This window comes from Ctenopharyngodon idella, chromosome 19 (assembly GCF_019924925.1).
Source record: "Ctenopharyngodon idella isolate HZGC_01 chromosome 19, HZGC01, whole genome shotgun sequence".
Classification (NCBI taxonomy): Eukaryota; Metazoa; Chordata; class Actinopteri; order Cypriniformes; family Xenocyprididae; genus Ctenopharyngodon; species Ctenopharyngodon idella.
This window is the reverse complement of record NC_067238.1, coordinates 964,033-989,169: the sequence shown is the minus strand read 5'-3', so window position 1 is coordinate 989,169 and position 25,137 is coordinate 964,033. Positions and strand designations below refer to the sequence as shown.

The following is a 25,137-nucleotide window of genomic DNA, read 5'->3' as shown; positions in this document are numbered from 1 at the left end:
GAATAAGTCACGGCTGAAGGGGTTGCAGGCACTCCACTTCATGTCGTGCCTAACAACACCCTTCAGCCGTGACTTATTCACGATACAGCACAGCCTTGAGTACCATATTGCTTGCATAAAGGTAATATTGCTGTTTGTTTTGTTGTTTTTTGTTTTGTTTTGTTTTGTTTTTTGTTGAATCCTGAACCCCAGGACAGTACATTTGGATTTCATATACTTATTATTTGAATGAACTCTAAAGACAAAACTAAAATAAACTAAAACTGGATAAACTCTAGGAGGATCACTCAGATTATAAATATAAGATTATAAATAAATTACACAAATTTGGGGAATTATTTCTTTCAAACATTGACGTTTTTTTTTTTTTTTTTTTGTGCCAACCCTGTTATTCTAAATGTATAGAGGTTGAAAGAGAAATTCTGCATTTTATTAAAAAAAAGAAAGAAAGAAAGAAAGAAAAGAAAATCTATAAAGCTAATTTTAGTAAATGTCATGTAATAATGTAATATTTGATTTTATTTTAAATTTATTATATATATTTTTAAACAATATACTAATATATAGCCCATTAAAGTTTAATGGGTTGAATGGGGACATAATTGGTTGATATTCTGATTAAAAAAATAATTTTCTTTTTTTTAAATGTTCTATATGCATTACTTATTGAACAGACTTAAATATATCAAGTAATAAAATTATAGGTCTGTGTATCTTCTGGTCATTAGTGTTGACTAGTCAAGACGAAAGGGATGTTTCAGTGATGCTCACACATGTAAATCAAACATTGAATTTGTTTAAAAAAAGTTTTTTTGCTTTTCTTTTATTTAAATGAAACAGGGAGAAAAAATACAAACTACAATGACCGGCCAAAGTACACTGACTGATTTGAATCCTAGGAAATGCATAAACTTGAATGCAATGTAAGTTGCAGTGAATAGGTCAGGGAGACAAATGGCACCATGTCCTGAGAATGGCCCTCAGTAAATTGCATTTTAAACAGCTACACTGATAGAAACAATATCATTTACTGGCCCCGTGTTTGCCTCCTGCACACAGAGTATGTGGTAATATAGGCCCATTCTATAAAGTTCAACTTAATGTCTGATTAGGCTTGTGTCCATGTTGGCAGCTGTGGTAGTCTGGAGGCTGTACTATGTGAGAGGTTGTTAATGTGTTCCCTCAGCGCTCTAAAGCCCTCTGGCTGATCACTCTTATGTAACCAACACAAAGCTCTTTATTTCATGCCAAGGCTGGACACCTCCTGCCAAATACAAGCCCTTACCATGACATCTCATTGAGCAGGGCGGACAATGGCTTCTGCCTGCTGCTGTGGCTTGGCCAATCGTAATGTCCTGTTTAATGGTGACCTCATTCCCGTCAGGCTCTGTGCAACATGACTGGCTGGCAGACAAATCTGCAGACTCATCGGCCAATGAATCTGATCTACTTACTTTTTACAGACACCACAAAGTACTTTGTCTTTGTGTAATTAATAACAGCTACTGTAGGATGAAGTCATTATTTAACTCCATGCTGTATAATATAATACACTCTAACATCCAAAACTCAGAATCCAAAAGGATCAACGAGGTCATATTCATGCCTGTCTAAATTAGGTTGCACCACCTGTAGTCTCTCACCATGGATACTGTCCTTTTGTTACCAAGAAATATAATTACATCACCTAGTTACATTCATTTCACTTGTTTCTGAACCCCCTGAACTCAACTCAAACCCACACAAACTCTGAACCTCAAGTGCACTTGGAAGTCTATAAAACAAGGACTTAGTTGGTAAATATTTGCTTGCAAACACAGAGCCATGCAGTGGATTGTAAACTGCGTTCAAAATCGAATATTTCCCTACTATATAAACTGTGAAAACAGTTTGCCCACAGAGTAGTATGTCTGAATACATAGTATCCAAAAACCAGTAGGTGAAAAGTACCCGGATGACCTACTACTTCCGCCGAGATTCTGAAGTGTGTGTCCGACAGGACACTTTACTATCTCGTGTACTATCGCGAGTTGTGAATGGCGGTGAAGCAACGCAACTGACACCGTAGGTCACATGACAGTGACAACATGGCAGATGTAATGCTTCCAAATTTCATTCATACTACATGCATTCACTCTATATAGAACATACTTTTTAAAGGTGTAGTGTGTACATTTTTGCGGCATCTAGCAGTGAGGTTGCGAATTGCAATATAGAGAAACTACGGTGGCCAACACAGGACAAAGATGTCGTTGTCTGAGACAGCAGAGAGTAGCCAGTCAAGCAAACGCACTCTGTAGAGCAGTTTTTCCATTTAGGGCTACTGTAGAAACATGCTGGCACAAAATGGCGACTTTGATGTAAGGGGACCAGCACTATACACTTATACTATGCACTATGTACGCAACCATCTAGTGTATAAATGTCATTTTGTCAACACTGGTGTTCTATAGCCCCTCCCACTCCACTACACAAGTAAAGCTGCAACAGTTGTGTGCATGAAGTGTACAACATTCCACACTTTGCTTTTTTGGTTAATTAAGTGCATCATCTGGGTATTTAAAGCACACGAATTGGAAGACACCTTTGGTCTTATTATTGGAAAACACTAAGGTACGTGACTCTACCATTGGAGAGAGCATAACGGCCAACTTGGTTTACGTATGACTAGATAGCCAATCACATTACAGCCTTGACCTCACTGAATTTCTGTCAGAGTTACGACATTCACTCTGCATCTGAAATCGAATACTTCCCTACTATATAGTATGCGAAAAACAGCAACAGAGTAGTATGTCTGAGTACATAGTATTCGAAAAACAGTAGGCAAAAAGTACTCAGATGATCTACTACTTCCACCAAGATTCTGAAGAGCGCATTTGATGGACACTTTACCACCATAGGTCACATGACAGTGACAATAGTAGTAAAATATGGGGGGTATGGCTATTTTAATCGCAATAAGCATGATGTAAATACAAATCGCATTTATTCCTCTCTGAAAAGTGCATGTGCTTGTGGCGTATACAGATGACGTTGTCAGGCACAGATTCATAAACAGCGTTCATGTTGACAACATTGCAGTATATTGATGGTCGAAAACATAGAAATGAAGACATTTTTAGGCATGCCACCAAAAAAATCCATAGAAATGTTTTTTGCATGTGACATAAGTAGATTAAACCAGTGGCCAGTAGCACATCATTGGGCAGCACATGCTATGGTCAGTATTGTGTTCAAAATGTAATTTACTCAATATTCAGAACAATACTCAGAACAACAGCACTCTTGCTTGTGTGATATTACATATTAAATACAAAATGTTTGTGGCTTTCATGTTGGCAGATTATCTTGTGCGATAACCAAGCATATGTGTTTTACTTTAAATGAGCAGACCTCTTATACGCATTGTATTATTGTTGTACGAGTTCTCATAAAAGTGTATGAGAAAGGAAATTAGAGACAGCAGAAAAAAAAGAAGTACCGTACTACTAACTTATAAAAATTGAGTAGGCTGCAATTAAAGTCTGTTAAATCATTGATGCAACTTAAAACAATTACATTTTCTGAACAAGGAGTTTAGTTTCATTTTTGTGTAGCTCAACATATTTGAGTAAACCCTTACACTTAAATTATTATTTTTAAGTTTACTGAGTGATATAAAGTGACGTCATCCATGTCACATCGTTGCCGATGTTACCGACGTAACGGACGTTATCAGAAGAATCCATTCAACATTAAACAAAAGACTATAGAATAACACAAGATGCGTCACACTTATTGTTTTGAATGGGAGAAAGTGCAACGCGGAATAAGTCCCGCCTTCTAAATAAGAGCCAATCGCCGATTGGTAAAATCATTGCGTCACTGCAGCGGCTGTTAAAAGCTCCGGTTTCTATAGAAACAGTCAGACGCGCGCCTCCGAAATGAGACGCAAGAGACATGCGCATTAGCTCGATCCAGCCTGAAAAATACCGTTTTTTTGTCATGATTCGAGCGTTTAGAAACAAAATTTATGAGACACTTGTTGTCAGATTCCATTGGTGATTTCAAATATGAAATTTAATCGAAAGCTTGGCAAACAGCTTTGGAGAATTTGTTGTTTCCCCATTCAAAGAGATAGGAGCTGCACTTGCATGCCCGAGAGGAGTTTCAAAGATGGTTGCCGAGTGAAATGACTTGTCTTAAAGGGACTTTGATTAAACTGAAGGTGCGTCCCAATTCGCATACTTATGCACTATCCTATGACGTTTTTAAGTACAAATAGTGCGAGTAGTGCGTTCACACAGAAAATTCCAAAAAGAAAAAGTGCACTTTAAATACCCGGATGATGCACTAAATTAAAGGAAAAAACGAAGTGTGGAATGTTGGACACTTCATGCACTCAACTGTCGCAGCTTTAATTACGTTGTGGAGGGGGAGGGGGGATCAGACTCCGATGTTAAATGACAAAATAACCTAAATACAATTCATGCACTACACGGATGAATACACAGTGTGAGTTGCAGCAGATTTTCATGCTTCGCGTCACACTCTGTAAGGGAGAATAAATGTTGAAATTGAGTGTTATTTTGTGTGTTTTTGCTCAGGATTAATACAGGGGAAGATATGTTATTGTTTAATGTTCTGTTATTTTGGTATTTAAATGTGTTTCTGTGATGTTTAAGTTTTGAAGGTTACCATCGTAAGAGTAGTGCCTGTGGTTAGGTCGAGAATGGCCTGCGAAACTTGCATGTTGATTAACAGTTCATATAAATAAATAGTGATAGTCTCTTTAATGGTTACATTAGCGCATGCTGGTGTGCTGTCGCTAACTAACACTTAACCCTAATGATTAGGTTTTAGTTTATTCAATATTACGATTAAATTGTAATTACTGAATTTGTGTAGTATAAAATAATTTTTTTAAGTTCTACTAAAATAATCATTGAGTTGTTTACTTAAATGTTTTGAGTAATCTGAATTTATTGGGTTTTACAACCACTGCATCAAAATAATTGAAAAATGAGAAACATTACGTATAAGCAATAGTTTTAGGAACAGTGGACTTAGACATTAAATAAAATTCAAATTATTATTTAACTTTTTTTTTTTTTTTTTACTTAATTGTTATTTATAATTATTATGTACTTTAAAAATTTGAGTTGCTTTACTTACATTTTTTTTAGGTAATCAGTGTCTACAATAATTTGGTAACACTTTACAATAAGGTTCATTAGTTAAACATTAGTTAATGTATTAACTAACATGAACTAACCACGAGCAATACATTTGTTACTGTATTTACTAATCTTTGTTAACATTAGTTAATGAAAATACAGTTGTTCATTGTTTGCTAATGTTAGTTCACAGTGTTAATGTAATGTTAACAAGATTTTAATAATGTATTAGTAAATGCTGAAATTAACATTAACAAAAATTAATAAATGCTGTAGAAGTGCAGTTCATTATTAGTTCATATTAACTAATGTAGTTAACTAATGTTAACTAATGAACCTTATTGTAAAGTGTTAGCAATAATCTTGAGTATTCTGAATTTATCAGGTTTTACAGTGTAGACATGTGATGTGGTGATGTGGAGTTCAATAAAAAATATGGCTCTAACCTGGAACTAAAAGACATTAGTCTTGACCCATCACAACACACATCTCAGTACTAGTTGTGAGGAAATGGTGCTGGATCATTGCCACATTACCTAAACAAGTCAACATATAGAGAATGTCAGATATGTGAACTCAACACATGAATGCCAATGTCAGCCAACACCAAGCACACCTTGTTCCAGAAATAGTTAGCTGCTAGGGAACATTTAAACACAATAGGCAATTTGTGTTCCAGAATGCAAAGTAATGTTATGTTTAGATTATTGTGAGATTAGGATTTGGACTTTGTATAGTTTTACTTTAATCTTTTATTTTCTTTATTAAACAGCTACATGTCCTTGATAAGAAACTATTTTAAATCTTGAGGCAGATTTTATCTTCTTTTTGCTGTGATCACAACCAAAGTTAATCATCTGGCATTCAGATCAGATGCTAATTGTGGCTCTGAATTGACAACAGCTCAAAGCACATTGTGATAATTACTTTGACAAGATTTTAAAGATAGGCCTATATAAATGGTGACATATCATACATACAAGAACTTTCGTTCAGTTTTAGACAATATTCAAAACATAAATCAAACATAAGCCTTCCAGAATGGATATTTAAGCTCAGATTTGTTGTACTTAGCCTACTTTTGCATTCCTATTACTGCATGTAGCTACAATAAATCTGAACAAAATGTTCATGAGGGATCAAATAATCACAATAGCTCCGTGTCTCTATCAAGTGTCATAATTTGGGAGAGTCACAGACAATGGCCAATAAAATAGACAGGAGGAAACGCCCCCCTCTGGTTTGAGGAGTGCTTTGATATAGCTGTGTGAAGTGCGATTCGTTTTAGAGAGCCGATTCGTTCGAACAAGCCGGTCCGTTGAGTCGTCGCTCAAAAGTTCCCTGAATTCCACGGACATTTTTGCACGTAATTTAGCCTAATATTTGTCTTATCACAGTTTCTTCACACATAAATTCTAATTATATTGTGTGTATGTGTGTTTTTCAAATAAATTATCCTACTTACTTTGTCTGATATTATGTTGACCATGGTTCATTTACAGTTTTCTCACAGAAAGTTCATTCACAGAAATGCTGCTTGAATTGATTCCATTGAATCATTAAAAAGAGTCGTTCGTTCGCGAATCGGACAGCATGACATAGAAACCGCGCTAGAGTTCACTTCAGTTCAGTCTGCTTGGATGAGCGTTGGCATGGACGCTGTTCTTTCTGCTCCGAGACTGAGAAACCACGGGGAATTCTGCAAGAACTGAAACAGATAGGATAGAGATTACAGCGATATCTGTTCGTGTATGTTTAACGAGAGGTCGTTAAAGATTTAATAGCTTTAAATATCAAATTCAAATATCAAGATTAGTCTATGTGCCACCTGGATCCAGACGGGTTTCATTCTCAGTTCCCGAACTGAATCACCGAGACACATGGGTGGGAATCTCGGGTGCCACCGGTCCATTCCCAAGGACCCCACGGATTTCTGCCAGAGCAAGCGCAAGTTCAGCGCGGCATGCAACTTCAGCAACATACTAGTGAATCAGGAGCGGCTGAACATCAACACCGCCACCGAAGAGGAGCTCATGACTCTGCCGGGCGTGAACCGCGGGGTGGCTCAGAACATCGTAGAGTACCGGGAATGCATCGGCGGATTCAAGAAAGTAGAAGACCTGGCGCTAGTCAGTGGAGTCGGTGCAACTAAACTAGAGGCGATTAAACTAGAGATATGTGTTTCGAGCAAGAACAGCTCGTCTAATCACTCGCCTTCGTCTCTGCGCAAAGAGCACGAGCACCTGCCGTGCACCGGCGTGAACATAAACACGGCCACGCCGCCTCAGCTCATGAGCGTCCGCGGCATCACCGAGAAAATCGCCAAGAACATTGTAGAGTTCCGTTCCGTGCACGGCCCGTTCAAAAACATCGAAGACCTGGTTAAAGTGGCCAACATAAATTCATCCTTGCTGGACCGGATCCGTTTCCAGGTGTTCGTGGAGCGCTCCAGGACTCCTTCCACGAACACGAACGGAGGATTCACGCACCCGAGCCCCACGTCCTTCAGTGTCCGCAGCGATGAGATGGACGTTCCGCTCGGAGGACCGCCGCTTGTCACTTCTGTTCGGCCCTGCGTGGAGCCTCCAGCGGGCACGCGTGATGGGAAGCCCGTGGTGCGAGTGGCCACATGGAACCTGCAGCGCTGCTCCAGTGAGAAGGCCAACAACCCTGGGGTCAAAGAGGTCGTCTGTATGACTCTACTAGAAAATGAGTGAGTAAACTGTTTTACAACACTAATGCCTTTTTCAGACATGATAGTTGACATGTGCCACGGTAGTATCATAGTATTCTTGATAATATCATATTTTTGTACCATGGTATTATCATGTTTTTGACACTCTGCCATGGCAATATCATGGTTTGTGGGCATGTTCCATAGTAATACCATGTTTTTGCATGTGTACTGTACCAAGTAACTTGGAATACTCTCATATTACCATGTTTTCGGACATGCACAATGGCAATACAAGTTTTTGGACATGTTCTATAGTTTTTTTTTTTTTTTAAGTATCTTTGAGTATCACGTAAACAACATGGTACATGAGTATAGTAATCAATCATTCAGTACAATTACATATTAAAAGACCATGGTATTACTATCTGATACCATCACTACACCCTGGAGCATCACAGTACTTCTTCAGGTGAATAGGGTAAAAAATTTTTACTAGGGATGTCCCAATCAAGTTTTTTTGTGTCCCCTATCCGAGCCATTGAAAAAATAATAATAATAATAATAATAATAATAAAAATAAATAAATATTTATATTTATATATATATATATATATATATATATATTGAATCCAAAAGGTTTGAATTATATTTTGCTACATATAAAGGTATTTTAAAGATTTTGAAGTGTCAAAAGGTCATTCGGTTTAACAGTCCAAAGGCCAGTACAGCCATTTCATTTGTTTTTAAAATATCTTAAAATGTAATAATATATATTTTTTATTCTGGCATGATTTTATAACATCATATATCAGCATAGTGCAAAATGGTATTAAAATTATGTGTAGAAGTCGTTGCTTTGTTATAAGAAAGAATGAATTTCATTGATGTCATTCGGAGTATAAAACCAATATAAAGGGACCGTTTTGGATCAAGTCATGCAGTCAACCAAAAAAGTAATTTTGGTTAAACCGGATGACTTTTTTGGTGACAAATTTTGTCCATCTTGTAAAAGATGACAAAAGCAGCATTAATTGATTATAAAAACCTGCATTGTTAACACTTAATAAAATTTCAAAATTAATTATTTCCATTTTTTACACTTTTAAAAACCTTATTTGTCAATGACGCACATACTAAAAAGGGGGAGGGGATTGTTTAGATTGAATGTATTCAGAATGATAATTTCTGAACTCACAATATAGCAAAAGTTCAATTGTGTGATTTCTTAATCCTCAAATCACATACTTTGTTTTTTTGCAACTTTTAAGATCTTTGTAGGGAAGAAGGAACAGTGCGCAGGTTATTGGTGTAGTGGATATAAGAAGTCCAGCTGGCTTGTGTTGCAGTGCTGGATCACATGCAAGCCTGAGCACATGCAGTACACTGAGGTCTTTAGTGGTCGATCATGGTAAAGCCATATCTGACTGCATGTTATCAGAATTCAGCACTGCCCATGTTTTATTGTGTTATCGATTCTAGAAGATAAATGTTTGTACTGTTGGTTGTTTTATGGTCCCCACACATGCACACACTCATACTGTAATTCACTCAGGGTGTTGCTGAGGTACGTGCCCTCATTCTTGTCATGACTCAGGGATGGTTATATAAGCTTGTGTGTGTGTGTGTTGATGAAGGTTGAAATAGTAGTAGTATTGGCACATTGGCAGGGAGAATAGAGTGTCGGTGTTATGAATTACATCAGCGCTGAAAGCTGTACACTATTTAATAGCAGTGCGTGTAATGCAACCGTCCCTATAAAGCAGTGGTTCTCAACCATGAGGCTCATGTAATATGTTCAAAATGCATTTGGAAAGATTTTTCTTTGTTTTATTAATAAATTAAAATAATTAGTTGTAATTGCTAATGTTTATTTATTTCCATTTCAAACAAAGAAATCAAAATGTGAGTAAATTGTGTGTAGATGACACTGGTAGCAAAATGTATGTGCTACTTGACTACATTAAGAATTTCAGTTCTGTCATGACAACTCTCTTCGTGTTTGGCATGGTAACGGGTATGACAATGTTGATATGTTTGGTCTTGGAATAGATCTGCTACACTGCTGCTGCTGTTATTGCTGTTGCTGCAGAGCAAGTACAGGACTTGCTACTGCCAATACATACAAGACACAGTGCTATGAGCAAGTAAGACATGCTGCTGCTGTACAATATAGCGTACATGAATTACCCGTAGCAGATCTATACAGGTGGAGCTGGGGAAGGTGGAGGGTTTAGCACGCAAGCTCATTGGCTACTGATACAGCAGGTACCAATCAGCTGTGTCCTATAGATAACGATGTGATTACGAGCAGGTTGAGTTAAAGGACCTATTAGCCTGCGCCATCTAGAGTTTCATGACAGAACTTTGTATTTATTTATTATTTCAGATCAGTTTTTTTTTTTTTGCTTATTTAAGATTGACTTTAATGATGATTATAAATTATATCCAGTATAGTATGAGTTAAGGAAAAACTTTCCGGTTTGGTGTTGATGAAGCAGTGTTGATAACATTAACTAAAACTATTAAAGGGGTCATGCCATGGATGTTCTTTGAGGTTCACTTATAATGTTAATAGTTTTTTTGCACAAAAAAAACAACAAATAAATATGTGGAAAAATTATTTTTTGACTCCTTTAAGGTGACTCCTTTAAGGCTTGTCAGTAAACGGCCAGTTATGATTGGCTGAAAAACATCCATAATGTTATCCATAATGTTTTTCCGGCCAAAAAACGGAAATGTCATTTTCGGCCGAAATTTCGGTACATCCCTAAAATGCGTTCTTTTTGCTTTTGACATGACACAATGCTTGCATCCTGTGTAGGCAAATGTCAGCCGTGAAGCGACTGAATGCCAGTGGGCGGAGCTTATGGTGCGATGATGTAAAACTATTGTCTAACTCTGGAGGCAGACATATGCAAATGTATTTGCCCATGTGATGTCACAAATCCCACAATATCCGAGCTTGAATAAATAAATGCTTTGTTTATAATGAGAAATCATTTTACGCTAGGAAACTTGCAGGATGTTTTAATGTTACATAGATGTCTTTTATTTCAAAAGATCAAGTTTTTGATCAAGGATTTGATTTCTCATGTCATAACCCCTTTAAAGTGTTTTCAGTAATTGAAATAAAGCTGAAATAAAATACAAATATTACATGAAAAACTAAAGTAAAAACTTAAATGAAAATGAGAAATTAAGCAATTAAAAAAATTAAAGCTAAAATGAAATAAAATAAAGCTAAATAGATTAGAAATAAAAAAAACGACGTAAACTAATAAAAATGACAAGTATATAACGATAAAACAACAAATTAAAATAAAATTAAAATGAAAGCTCATTCAAACTATTAATAAATACTATAGTTAAATAATACTAAAATATCTATGTGATGGAGGGGTACTTGAGCCTTACACAAAGGGCTGTAAGAAAAAATGTTGGGAAACACTGCTATATAGAAACCTAATTCTACCACACAAGGTCATATGCAGATACTTAACTAATATTGCTGAGCTAGAAATATTCCTTTTGACGCACAAGCATATTGCTGCATTTAAAAACTCAAGTCAGCTTGCAAAACAGCAGCAAGTTTGGTTTATCACTGTCGATTGACTCAGGTGTTGGTGGAACAACTTTACAAACATACACACTCCATCTTTTGAGAAATCACAAGGGTTGTAATGTCAATAAAACTATTAAAAATTCAGTTGAATCAAAACAGACCTCAAATTGGAAATGACTACTTTCTCGAAATAAATCAAACGTCCTATCAGATGTTTATTTCTGCAGGAACTACAGTCACTCTCTCCACTGCACGCATGACTCTGGTTAACCCTGAGATCACCTTCGCTTCTGCTGTCTGTGGCAAATCCAGGTCTCTAGTGATAGAACAATGGTTGGAGGGAGAACATGTGAGGTTTAACATGAATTGAAAGTAAATATTGATACAAATAGTAATGATTTACAACGAAAGTGCCATTATCTGTTGATGAATACGGTCTAGTGTATGAAAACCCTTGAGAATCTATACAACCTCTCTGATGCTTTGACCTTTTGACTAGATAACCATGAAAACTCACTTTACTGTCTGATTGGATTTGGGGAAGGAGTTTTGAACAGATGAGTGAAGGTCAAAAGGGATGTCATGAGTTTTCTTGCCATTGCCATTCCCCAAAATATTATATAAAATGGTACATCAGCATGGAAAGTGTGTGTGTTTTTTTTTTTTTATATATATATATATATATATATATATATGAGACATTTATAATGTTTTGGGCTGCCCCCGACTAAAGATTTTTCTAGACAACTATTCATCCATTTAAGCCATAGTCATAGCTCCAGTACACAAAGAGATGAATGAAAAGCGATCTGTTTTCTTGTTGTTATTGTGCGTACACAAATAAAAGACCCTTTACAGTAGAGTATTTTATAGGGGTGTAACGATACCCTCATGTCACGATACGAAACATATCACGATACTGAACTCACAATACAATATTATTGCGATACTCAAAGACATATGTAACACAGCTGTTTCAAACCACATGAAACAGCTGTGTTACGTCTTCTCGTCAGCAAACTAGGGGCAGCCCTAATAATGTCACAGAAGATTTCAATTAAAGCTGTTCTTTTGAACTTTCTATTAAAAATTCCTGAAAAACATGCCACGGTTTCTACAAAAAACATTATTAATAAGAAGAAATGTTTCTTGAGTAGCAATCGGAATATTAGAATGAATTCTGAAGTATCATGTTGCACTGAGGACTGACATAATGGCTGATGAAAATTTAGCTTTGCCATCACAGGAATAAATTAAATTTAAAGTATGTTAAAATAGAAAACATTTACTTTAAATTTGCCATGCCATTTTATCACATTGCATAAAAGTAATAGCCTAACTCTCCTCACCAAGCTGCATGATTTGCAATATCATTCAAGCCCATAGCCAAATTGCACACACCAAAATACTTAAAGTTATGGGTAAACATCTTAGACAAACATCTCTGTCTAGGAGTCACTGTAGGTCAACCAAAGCCGCCCGTCTCCAGTCATTACAACTGAGTCAGCTGACAGCATATTCACCACTGCTGTGTAACACAACAGATTCTTTAGCTACTGATCTGGTGTCTGTTTTGGTTTGTTATTGTAAATGAAACGCTATCTAGTAGACGTCTGATCTGTTATCAGGGTAAAAGGACATATTAAAACCCACAGCGCTCGAAATGTTTGGTTAAAATGCTGCAACGAATCTTCTCTCTTAAACGCACAGGGTGGAGGAAGCCATCAGACTGCTTGATCAGAGGTTACTGTAGTTCACTCTGTAGAAAAGAAGTGTACGCAGAGACGGCCTGTAGTAACCTCACAGTACACACGCAGCGAGCCAAACAATATGACTAATCTGTCAGCTTACTTTGTGAGTGTGGCACACGTCACGTGTTTAGTCTCCATGGTGCTGTACTACATTATGATGACCCATCTTACAAAAAGACAGTTTCAGATCTCTAATCTCATGTCCTGAATGTATAATTTTGGTTTGCCTTGAATATCAGACTGAAACTATATTTTTACATTATTTGGAGAAAAAGAGTGCTTGGTGCTTGCCTGTGCAAAAGCTTTTCGTTTAACTATTAATTCTGATACCCTTTCTCTTTCAGTTTATGCTTTTTCTTTCTGATAGTTGCTACTATTTTACCATGTTACAAGCGTAGTAAAGAAGTGCTTTTAAAAACATGCTGTAAATAGAAACCTTTGATGTTCACTTAAGACATAACCCAATGTGTTTACGTGAATACTAGTCAAAACAGGCATTTTGACATAATTTTGTGTGTTTGTCATCATTTAAGTGCAGTAAGCTGTGAAAAAGAACTCAATTTGGCACTCACGAGCTGTTTTAAAGCTGGTTTAAAATTGCATACGCGCAAAAGACGCCGTAGCCTACCGCTGAGTCACGCAGTTTGTGGAATTACGTCTCGCATAAAGTGTTTTTCAAATTACTGATTTGATCTGACAATCTATGCTGTTTAATGCTCTCATTTAACCGATATCCTATAGTTAATAAATGTTTGCAAGAATTTCCTGCATTATAAGCGCAGAACCTGCGGGAATTAGTAAAATTATGCACAGTACCCACATTCCACAATTCAACCCAAAATTCAGGTCCTGCCCTACATAGGATGTTGATTGTCACAGTCATTTTTGCAAGAGCTTTCAGTTTTATTGCAAAATAAATTGGATTTTGAAAGGTTTCCTTGCAACAAAAACAAGGTGTTGACATGTTTGAGTTGTGGAGAGTTTGACGAGAGTGAGAGACGGTGTGAAAATAGCAGTTGCTGTTGGTTTATTCCAAAAACTGACCTCAGGGTCACATGCGCTGTTGGATCAAAGTCATCATTTTCAATTCTCTGGAAACCTTTCCATTTCTGCTGACACAAAACGGCACTGCAGCATTATAAACAAGTACTGGAAGTGGCACAATGTGACAGGATGTGTAGACCTATTTGTTGGGGGGTGTGTGTGTGTCTATAGGACATTTTTCCATCCTTTTTCTTTAGTGCTGTAATGAACTGCCAAACACGTTAGGAACTGCAGACTCACCAGTTACATTTTGACAGAGTTGAACCTTGTCAGAGTCATGCTCTTATTGATTGAACTGTCACTACTGTTGTATTAGCGCTGAGCAGTTTATTTGGAGTTTCTGTTACACTTGGAGTCTTGAGAGTGGTCTATAATACGTGGAAAAACTGAAAGCTATCCATTAGCATTGCCATTTCAATGGCAGTTACTTGACTGGTGGACGAACCCCTGAAAAAATTTGATTTGGAATCTGCTGTCTTTCCCATACAGGTTTTTTAAGTCAATCACCTGATGCATAAATACCATGAAACTAATCACTTTAGAGCCGCAGAAAAATAAAGTCATTACTGACAGTTTGGTGGGTTTATCTGACATAGATTATACAACAAAAATAAGTCGCTGTTGAAAACGACTAGTGGTCTCTCAACCTTTTATAATGTCTCTGGATTTTGTTAAGTCTTCTTTTTGGTTTATGTTCTGGTTTAAATTGACTGTTGGTTTTATGTTGTACAGCTTCACATACTGCACACTTGTAATATCATTGTACTGTTTTATTAGGACCAGGCTGTTGTGCTGTATGCTGCCCAACCTTTGACCCTGTATGTAACATGGAAAAATTTGAGGAACAGAGTTGTTCGCTTATGTGAAAATCGGATAATTTGTCAATTCATGCAAATAAATGACTCAAGAAAACAGAAGAATGTGTAGGATGGTTTAGATGACAAACTGGTCCACCAAGTCCAGCTCAGAACCAGTGTCATTTTAGTATTATTTATGTATTATTATAGTATTTATTAAAATTTTGAATTAGCCTTAAATTATGTGCGTTTGTCATTTTGTATTTAAATGGTCTTTGTTGGTTAGGGGTAGCTGAAATGCAACTTTACGCACAACTGTCAGCCAGCATGGAGAGCTTCTTGAAACTCCAGAGACAACAGCAGCTTCAAATACCTGTTTGCTGCTCAACAGTGACCCTTTTAATACAATTCATTTGTTAGACAGAAACTTCCCTTAATAATCCTTTATCTGACCATTTTCTTCTGTGCTCTAAATCACTCACAAACCTTTTGACAATCTCTATTCAGTTTTTGCAAAATATTAGTTGTTTTATGCCCTTTGCAAGACATTGCACCATTTCATGCTTTTCATCTACAGAAAGATCTTTCTTCCTCCCCCATATTGCATGAGAACTGTGACTTTGCTTAATAATGTGGAACAACCTCTTTAAGTAGGTTTCTCTTCACCTAAGACCTGACAAACTACCTAACTAACCTGTCTGAGACTGATACCTATGGAAGCTTGTTTTCGCTACTGAATAAAAAATGTATAATTGCGACTTTTTATCTCGCAATTCTGATTTTTTTCCTCTGAATTGCGTTATATAAACTTGCTATTGCGAGTTTTAAAGTCAGAATTGCAAGATATAAAGTATAAAGTCAGAATTGCGAGATATAAAGTCACAATTGCGAGTTATAAAGTCAGAATTGTGAGAAAGTCGCAATTAGCTTTTTTATTTTTTATTTAGTGGCGGAAACAAGCTCCCATAGGATACCAGTTATCTAAAGATATGAGAGAGGAAAAAAAAGTTTTTGAAAAACTAAAATCTGAATGTTTATTGTATTAAATCCTACAGATGTTGCTTGTATAATAATTTGGAACACAGTGTATTTATATTTTATTTCAATTAACGGAAATGATTTTTAGTTTTATTTAGCAATAATGGCACTGTTGAGAACTGTGACTGCATCTACAATTGAAACTTCTTTTAAATTTTTTTTAAATAAGAAATTAAAGAAAAAAGAAAAAAAAACACACATCAGCTAAATTGAAGAACTGTGTGTTTTATTCTGCAAAGACAATTAAGTTTGATGAAATTATGCTGCCAAACCTCTCATTCGATGTAATCACAATGTCAAACAGTTTCAGGAGATTTTAGCCAGATAATGGAGAACATGGTGGTGTTGATTGGTGGATGACCAATAGTGTGTCTCACTGCAGAGGTCAAAGACCAGTGATTACACCTCTGGTTAATTTGGGCTGTATTACTGTATGATATTTTACAGTATATTGTCTTTCCATGCCTGTTGAGTCATATCAAAGACTTTAGATATAAGACGGTGCACTCATATTACTATGAATGGGCGAAAGTGAAGCATGCAATGGCAGAATAAGTCCCGCCTTCTAAATAAAAGAGCCAGTCGCTGATTGGTTAAGTCATTGCGTCACTGCAGCTGCTGTTAGAAGTTCCGGTTGCTATAGAAACGGTCAGTGTTCTGAGACACACGTTTATGACTGCGCATGCGCATTGACCGATCCAGCCTGAAAAATTTATTTTTTTTGTAATGATTTGAGCGTTTAGAAGCTAAATTTATGAGACAGTTGTTGTCAGATTTCATTGGTGATTTCAAATATGAAATTTAATCGTGAGGTTGGTGAACAGCTTTGGAGAATTTGATATTCAAAGAGATAGGAGCTATACTTGCATGACTGAAATGGCTGCCCGAGAGATGTTTCAAAATGGCTGCCGGGTGAAATGACTTGCCTGAAACGGACTCGCATAATTCTTTATCTTGTTTGTGGTCTTGTTGCATATTTTAACATCAAATACTGCTTTCTATTCAACGAGGAGAGTCAGAATTTCCAATTTCCTACTTTGAAAAGTGCAATTGAGTGCCACTTGAAAAAATTGTGTGGAAATCCATAGCTCCAATTTGAATGTGTATGACATCATGCGTACACACAGCGGCACAAAAAGCAAGTTATACAGTTAATGGTAAACTATCCCTCTTAAGCAAATAAATGTAATAATGTAATGTATCAATGAGTCGCAGTTCTTATGATAATAAAAGCTGTTTAACAAATATTTGCAGAGATAGATCTGTGTAAAACATTGTAAATGTTCTCTGTTAATATAATTGGTCACCTATAAAACAGAAGAATCCATAATCATTTGAGTTGCATGTATTTATTTTTCTTAAATATTCTTCAGAACATCTTGTTTCAAAAGGTATTGGATTTCTGACTGCATACAGTGCCTGTTTGCTGGCCAGAGACTTGGCTCATTCAGTCAAAGGGAAGTAATAAGGAGGAAATTGGAAGCTTAGTTAGCATTGTTTCTCTTTTCACAAATTCACATGCAAAGAAGGTGTTTACATAGAAGACATAGGAGCAAAACGCATCTAATTCAACTCAAAAGGTCAGAGAGCGGATGGCACATGGTCATGTAAAACTAAATTATGACTGTTTTAGGTGAAAGGAATATTATCATGGTAAAATTTTGTAATGACGTTCTACATGTAAGCAATAAGGTACGAGAGGCTGTGCTGTATTGTTAAGCATGGCACGAAGCGGAGTGCCTGCACCCCTTCAGCCGTGACTTATTCATGATACAACACTAGCCTCTCGTACCTTATTGCTTTTATAAAACGGCTACCACACAATACAAATATTAAAGCAACTTTCATGAAGTAAACTTTCACTAAAGCCTTCCTTCCGCTGGAAAAAATAGTCCCTGACCGTGAACAGCAACAGAAGTTACATTATTACACCATTATATGGCGGCAAAGACTGTCTTTATGTGTCAGTTAGTAGCGAAGACTTTTACATTGAAAAGACTGAATTGTTGTGAACACGGAACAAGACGCAACTGACAAATGCTTTGACTAGCGCTGTCAGTCACGGGAAAACCCTTTAACTGTTAAAAGGACAGGATAATACTCGATCTTTTTCTCACAATACTCTTCTACATAATACAGTAAACTTCAATGAACAATATAAATTGAGAACAAACAGTTTACGTTGCTAAGAGTGGTTCCTAAGGGTGTTGTGTAGTGATACACAGAACCGTTGGGTGAAGCGGTCATAGCCGTGTTTTGTCGTGAATAAAACACAGCTTTTGACCAATCAGAATCAAGGACAGGAACTAACCGTTTTATAAATTTACATTAATCTAGTCTAATGCTGCAAAAACAAGTGTTACTGTAGTAATTCTTGTAAATTAACACGAGGGAAAATAAAATGCTAAATGCATCTTTTTTTTTTTTTTTTTTTTAATACAGCATGGCTGTATTTGGCTGAAAATGTACACCAGTCCTATATTACATCAATAGACAAGTTATGATATGAAACAAACTGTTGTGTTGTGCAAAAAAATCAAGTAATTTTACTAAATCAAAAATAAAATTAGAAAATAATTGAATGCATACTGTTGGCATTCACTTGCTCCTCAATCAGAGTTGTATAGACAGTAAAAAAGTTAAAGCCGTTTATGCCTGTACACGTGATGGTTCATGATCATTGAAAATGTTGTCAAGGTTGGTTGTATAATCATTTTATTGTTTAATGTCCATTAATGTTTATGAGATTTTTTTATTATTATTATTTTATGAGTGAGCAGCTGCTTGGTTTTCAATGTTAAAGTTTATTGATCTGAGTTTTGATAACTGGTCAAGGTTTGAGTTTATAACACACATGAATACCAAATAATCAAATAAACACACACACAGACACACACCGTGTGCTCACCTGTGAGGGAACAGGGTGTTGTCTGACTGTTTGTTCTCAAAACAGGATCTATGTAATCAGCTCTATCAATGGCTGGAAAATAAAGATGGATTATCTGGTTTTTCTCTGTTTCTATTTTTTGAATACTAGTCACTGCAACTGTACTTATGACCCGAGACCAGTACAATTTTAGGAGAGTATTATCAGAGATAAAGTGAAGTGTGTAATTTACAGTGATGGACAGTAAAGAAGTATTTTGTCTTTGTTACAGTACTAAAGTACATTTTTCAAGTATCTGTACTTTATTGAAGTATTTTTATTTTGGGAAACTTTTACTTCACTATATTCCAAAGCATAATATTGTACTTTTTACTCAACTATACATTTTCGTTATTTTGAACTGAAGAACTCCTCACCCATTGAGTGACCTGATAGTGATGTCCGCATAGTGAACGAGCTGATTCTTTTCAATCAACCTGTTAAATTGGTTCGCAAATTGCACTGAATGATTCGTTCGTGAATTGTATTGATCCGATTGCATCTGTTCTCGATTCAACAACTCACTGATTCAATGATCCGTTCAGAGCGAGTCTTGAGTTAACAATTCACTGAATTCACAAATCTGACTCAAAATGAGCCAGGAACAGGAGATCCTCCTAGCTTGAGTGTGCGCGAAAAGTAAGTTACTAATGCTGAATTTTAGAATTTATTTGTAAATGAAATTCATATTTAGGTCACAACTGTCAGTTGTTTGTGAACTAAATCTGCTAGAAAAGAGCAAGATGGTTAAGCCCACTGTATGAAATGCTTAAATGTGCACATTTCCACATTTGTGTATAGCCGTCTGAACATGGTTTTAGGTAAAACCTAAACATAACATTAGAATAACGAAAATTAATGGCCATGTCTATTTCACTAGATTGAATTATCAATAATTAACAGTAGTTGTTATCAGTGTATGACAAGTTTTGGTTATAAAATAAAACATTTTAGCTCTGCGACCAGCAAAAGTTTGATTCTTACAAGTTTTGTTCATTATGATAATCTTCATAAATGAACACAAATTTTATGAAGTTTGAAATACAACCGCCAGAATTAAAATGCTAAATGTAGGCTCAATACGAACTACACCGCAGTTGGATGACTTTAACATCACCACCAATAAACTTGCAACAACTCTTTTGGTCTTTATTTTAAAAAAACAACAACAACAACAACAACAAAAAAACATTTTCCATGAAAGTTTGAGTTAGAATAATTTGCAAGACTAGTAAGTAGATGAGTTTATCTGTTTGGTGTGATGACGTTTAATGTCCCTGACAACCTCTGTAGTCCCATTTAGATACTTGTTATCAACTGCCTTTTTAAAGACAAGCAAAAATCACAAGGTGGTGTTACTGATGTATTTTCTGACATAGAATAAAACATGAAAATATTTTAAACTTGTGTTAACCACAGACCTTATTTTAGGGTTTTTAACCTAAAAAAAAAAACTAACATTTTGCTAGGGTTTTGGCCTAAAAATTCTGTCTATATGCTGACTGCATAAGTTGTGATTGGAACAGTATTTAACATAGAAAAAAATGAAACACTTCAGCTTTAGGATGAATGTTGCATTTATATTTTACTATATAATGAAGTGCTGTGAACTCTGGGAAAGCCTGCAGGAGTGTTCTGTGTCTCCTGACAGTACAGTATAATTGATTAGTGTTTATAGTTGGTCTCTGAGCTTCTAGTTCACGTCAACATTGCGGCTCCAATTTGAAGTTCTAAATAGCTCCAGTGTAGATAAACATCCTTGTAGAGACAGGGACCTCAGAAGAGGTCAAAATGTAGTTATACACTTCAGTAGTATCCGTTGGAATATACTATGTATGTTTTAAGTAGACAATGAATGTGTATGTCGTATTCATTTGACCAGCATGCCATTCATATTGTGAGTTGCGTGTCAATGGACCTGAATCGTGTGTGCGTGCCTGAATCCTGGGTATTTCCACCATGAGCCGAATTCCAGTCGGTCATGCCATCTGCTTATGAAAATTCATGAGTGGTAGGCAAAGCAGTTAAAGTAAATATTGGAGTGGGAAAGATGGTTTAGCAGGTCTTTCTAATGAGTTCTATGAACCCCCCCGTTTTTACTATACCCATTGCCCACACATTTTAGCATATTCAACACAGTGTCCAGCACATATTGTTTAGCAATGTTTTCTGCAGCTTCATTGTAAAAGTTTGACATTTTAAATGTACATTACATTTATTAGCATGTTGCTATTGTTAACTAAAACTAACTGAAATAAAAATAAAGTAATGCTAAAAAATAGAAAAATGTAACAACATTACTAAAACTTCAACTAAAATTAAAATGGCAAAAAATAAAAATATGCTACTCAAAATGTTGATACTATAAGTACTATAATAGTATATAATTAATACAGAAAATAACACTGTCCTGGGCAAAGCAAATTCTCAGGCTTTTATTTAGATTTTTTTTTTTTTTAAATACAACAAAAGTGAGGTGAAAGGCCAAAGTTTGTCCTGGAAAGTGCTCTGCATGAAACAAAAAATGGGCATGATGTTCTCATTATGTCTGGACAGAGACAGTTGGGTTCAGGGGACAGGGAGTTCTTGACCATGTCAAAGGTGTGTCCGGTAATAGAGCTGACATTCCTGAATGTTTTGTGTTAGCATTGCTATGTGTACAACAGCACTTCTGAGGGATGTAATCGCCATAGACATTGAGATCATATTGAGATTAGTGGTCATTCGGTGTGGCGTTCTCACAATTTTACATTCGGTCCCACCAATACTTCTTCATTTTTTTGTGCCGTTTGACAGTCTATTATGCCATCTTAACTACCAATTAACTTTGCACAGCTTTGACATTTCTGTTTGAGTGTTTGAGTTTGAGTAATTATTACTGGAATATTAACAGAACCATCTGCTGTTTGCTGAATTATATTGTTTGAGCAATAACCAGGAGAATTACTTTTGAAAACAAACAGCTCATCATCAACACTGCTTCCAGAGCTTTTTTTTTCCACTGTCATCACCTTGAGTTTGTTATTATGTTTGCAAGATATGTAATTTATGTTGAAGGGATCCGCCACACAGCAAGAGGTAAAATTGCTGGCAAGCTGATTTAAATGATGCAGTTGAAGACAACAGGGAATGTGTTATTGATCTGTTTGAATGGTGTGCACCACACCTTGAATATATGCAATCTATTCTTGTTAATTTGGTTGATTTAAATATCCAATTATATTTATGTACTAGTGGGTACTATGACTAAGTCTCACATGCCTTATTTTTCTCTCCCTCTCTCCAGCATTAGGCTGCTAGCGGTTCAAGACTTGGCCGATCGGGAGGCTCTAGACAAGGTAGTGTTACAGTTCAACAGACAACACACACCTCTTCTTTTCATCACAACATTCGCAAGTCAGTTATTCTCTGATATTAGCCATCGACATAATAGCCATTCTCTGATAATAGCCATTCTTGTTTTGTTTTAAGACGTGCCCCCCCATTCACAACCATTATAAACCTTGGAGGACTAAGAATATTTTTAAATACATCACCGATTGTGTTCGCCTGAAAGAAGATAGTCGTATACACCTAGGATTGCTTGAGGGTGAATAAATCATGGAATAATTTTCATTTTTGGGTGAACTATCCCTTTAAGGCCAGCACTTGTCTCTCTTATCACACTACGGACGTGCCTTATCTCGTTTCATTCGAATGCATCTGGTGTATTTTGCGGCCCAGTTATCGACTGGATTTACTGTAAAATATAACTGGAGGACTTTTGTGCACTGTAATGGATTATAAGATAATAAATGAGTGAGATTTTAAAACAGTTTCTTCTCGAATCAGTATTTCATGTCCCAATCATTATTTATGCTTGTTTGTTTGTATTAGCTCAAAGCTTCTTGGAACTGTTTTTCTTCACGGAAGCTTGGCATTTAATGAGCTGATAAAATATTTTAACTCGGATCAATTTTTGTGTCCAATTATTTACTTGTGTGGCAAGTAGTCGTGTAGTAAGCGGGATAATGTACATCCAGCCGGTTGTTATCGCAAAATAAACCCCTTCAGGGTGATTCAAGACTCATCCCGGGGGTTTATTTTATGACAACAACTGGCTGGATATACATTATCCCTTACGTATATGCTTTTGTTGAAGCTTATATGCTTATTTTTTAAGTAATTGTTTAACAGCAGAATTTGTGGTGAAAAACTACATTACCCATGATTTTGCAGAGAATTCTTAACCAATTAAAGAACTATGACAAGCAAGTCACGCCAAAATAGCTCAGCATCCGTCCCCTCCCATGAAGCACTGTGAAAGACATAATAGAATCAGTTTTCCTATAGAGTCTCAAACAACTTGCATGCATAATATGCAAATTGCACAGTAATATCCACATGCATGTAAATCCAGTGTTTCTATTTCTCAATTTGTTTGCTTTGTGAGATTGTAGTTTTTTCTCTCATTAAAGCAGTCAATTACAGTCTTATACCTTTTGTCTTTTTGTTCAATTTTTGAACAGACCAGCATGACCATGTACACAAATAGCTGTGTGTGTGTGTGTTGTGAGTGTTTTAGGTCTTCCCCACAATGTCTGATGCTGGAAATAGACTAGTAAAGTAGGTTAGCAGGGCAGCAGTTTGTCAGTGAGAGGACAAGGGCAGAGTCAACCAATATTTCTCCTGTCTCTTCTTTCGCTCTCACTCTCTTCCTGTTCTGTCTCTCTCACTACAGACTAGAGAGGTTCTTACTCTCCTACTTGTCTTTCTGGGACACATCATGTTGATTTGGTGTGGCATAATGGTAAAAGCTCTGGGCTGGTGATTGGAAGGTTGCTGGTTCAATCCTGTGAAGAGGTGTACACACTGACAACAATTATCAACGACAATGTAACCTGAAATCCTTATTTTTCAATAAGAGTGGGTGTTTTGAGATGACATGAGTGACATTTAGTGACGCCTCAAAGCTGTAAATGCGCAGTAATTGAATCGTTCAGTGTGAACGGCCCTTAATAAGTAAACTGTAAATAATGATCGTAATTTTAACAGTAATAGACTAAAAATTGGTTAACGGTGAGTTCCTTTACTCTAAACTAAAAAGCTGTAATAGATCTAATAGGACATTTCATGTAATTTTACAGTAAATCACTGTTAAATGTACAGTTTTTGGGAATGAATAACAAGTCATTTAATAATTTACAGTGAATAAAATGTAAACTGACATTTCCAGAATTCTGTTACACTATATTTGATGGTTATTCATTTTAATAATTATGGTTCTTCTTAGCTTTTAGTTATCAGTTATGTGCATTAGGGTTTTATGTTACGTCTTATGTTGTTAAATTAATGTTTATTGCGTTATTTTAGTGTTACATGTGTCTGTGATAGTTGATTGTATTTGTGTGCATGACAAAAAAGCTATTTGTGATGAACTTTAAACTTTAATTTGTCCAAAAAAAAAAAAAAAAAAAAGATTTGATCAAAAAACTGATTTTAGTCATTGGATATTAGCATCATTTTTTTTTTACTGCAAATTAAAGTTAAATATTTCTACCATTTTTAACAGTAAATATTTGGCAACCTTGACTGATGTTTTTTTGTTTTGTTTTTTTCATAATGTAATTCATGGATTTTTTTTTAATTTTTTTATAGTGTACTGTAGAATGCTTTGGATAAAAGTGTCTGGTAATTAACTACTTACTCTATTATCTGTTTGCAGTCTTCATGTTTGTTCCTTCTTGCATTTCTTCTTGATGGCATTACTGTGTATATTCATATGGAGCGTGAATGACCGATTTTAACAGCGCTACTGTCTGCTAGTGTTATGCCGCAGTGAACCCGAAGTGCCGTTCTTTCCTTCAGACTGCTTTTGCAAGTGCTGACTGGACGGACAGAGATGGAAAGGCACGCTTCTTTGATTGTTGGCCCAGAATAAAATGACATAGTGTTCTGAATGTCTCTCTGGACTCCGGCTTAGTCTGAGATTAACTCTGTTTAGACAGCGTCTGGAATTTTATCATTGCCCAAATGATATTCATGGAATCCTGACACTTCTAACTAATATTATGACTTCAAAGAGAGCAAATGATCTTAATTTTAATTGATTTGTCACTTTTTTTTAAAAACGTTGAGCAGAGCATAAAGTAGTAGATTAAAACCCCAATTTCCTGTGTTGACATTTCTTATTGAAACAGGAAA

General features: G+C 36.0%; 1 protein-coding gene across 1 annotated transcript in view; it reads left to right on the top strand.

The window, feature by feature from the left end:
- Nucleotides 1-6,776: 6,776 nt before the first annotated feature.
- The window catches only part of eepd1 (endonuclease/exonuclease/phosphatase family domain containing 1), a 30,277-nt gene continuing 11,916 nt past the window's right edge, over nt 6,777-25,137 (top strand). Inside the window, exons 1-2 of the mRNA XM_051872488.1 lie at nt 6,777-7,872; nt 22,241-22,292. Of these exons, the coding sequence (XP_051728448.1) occupies nt 7,040-7,872; nt 22,241-22,292 (885 nt within the window). The 5' untranslated portion in view covers nt 6,777-7,039. The remainder of the gene's footprint in view (nt 7,873-22,240; nt 22,293-25,137) is intronic.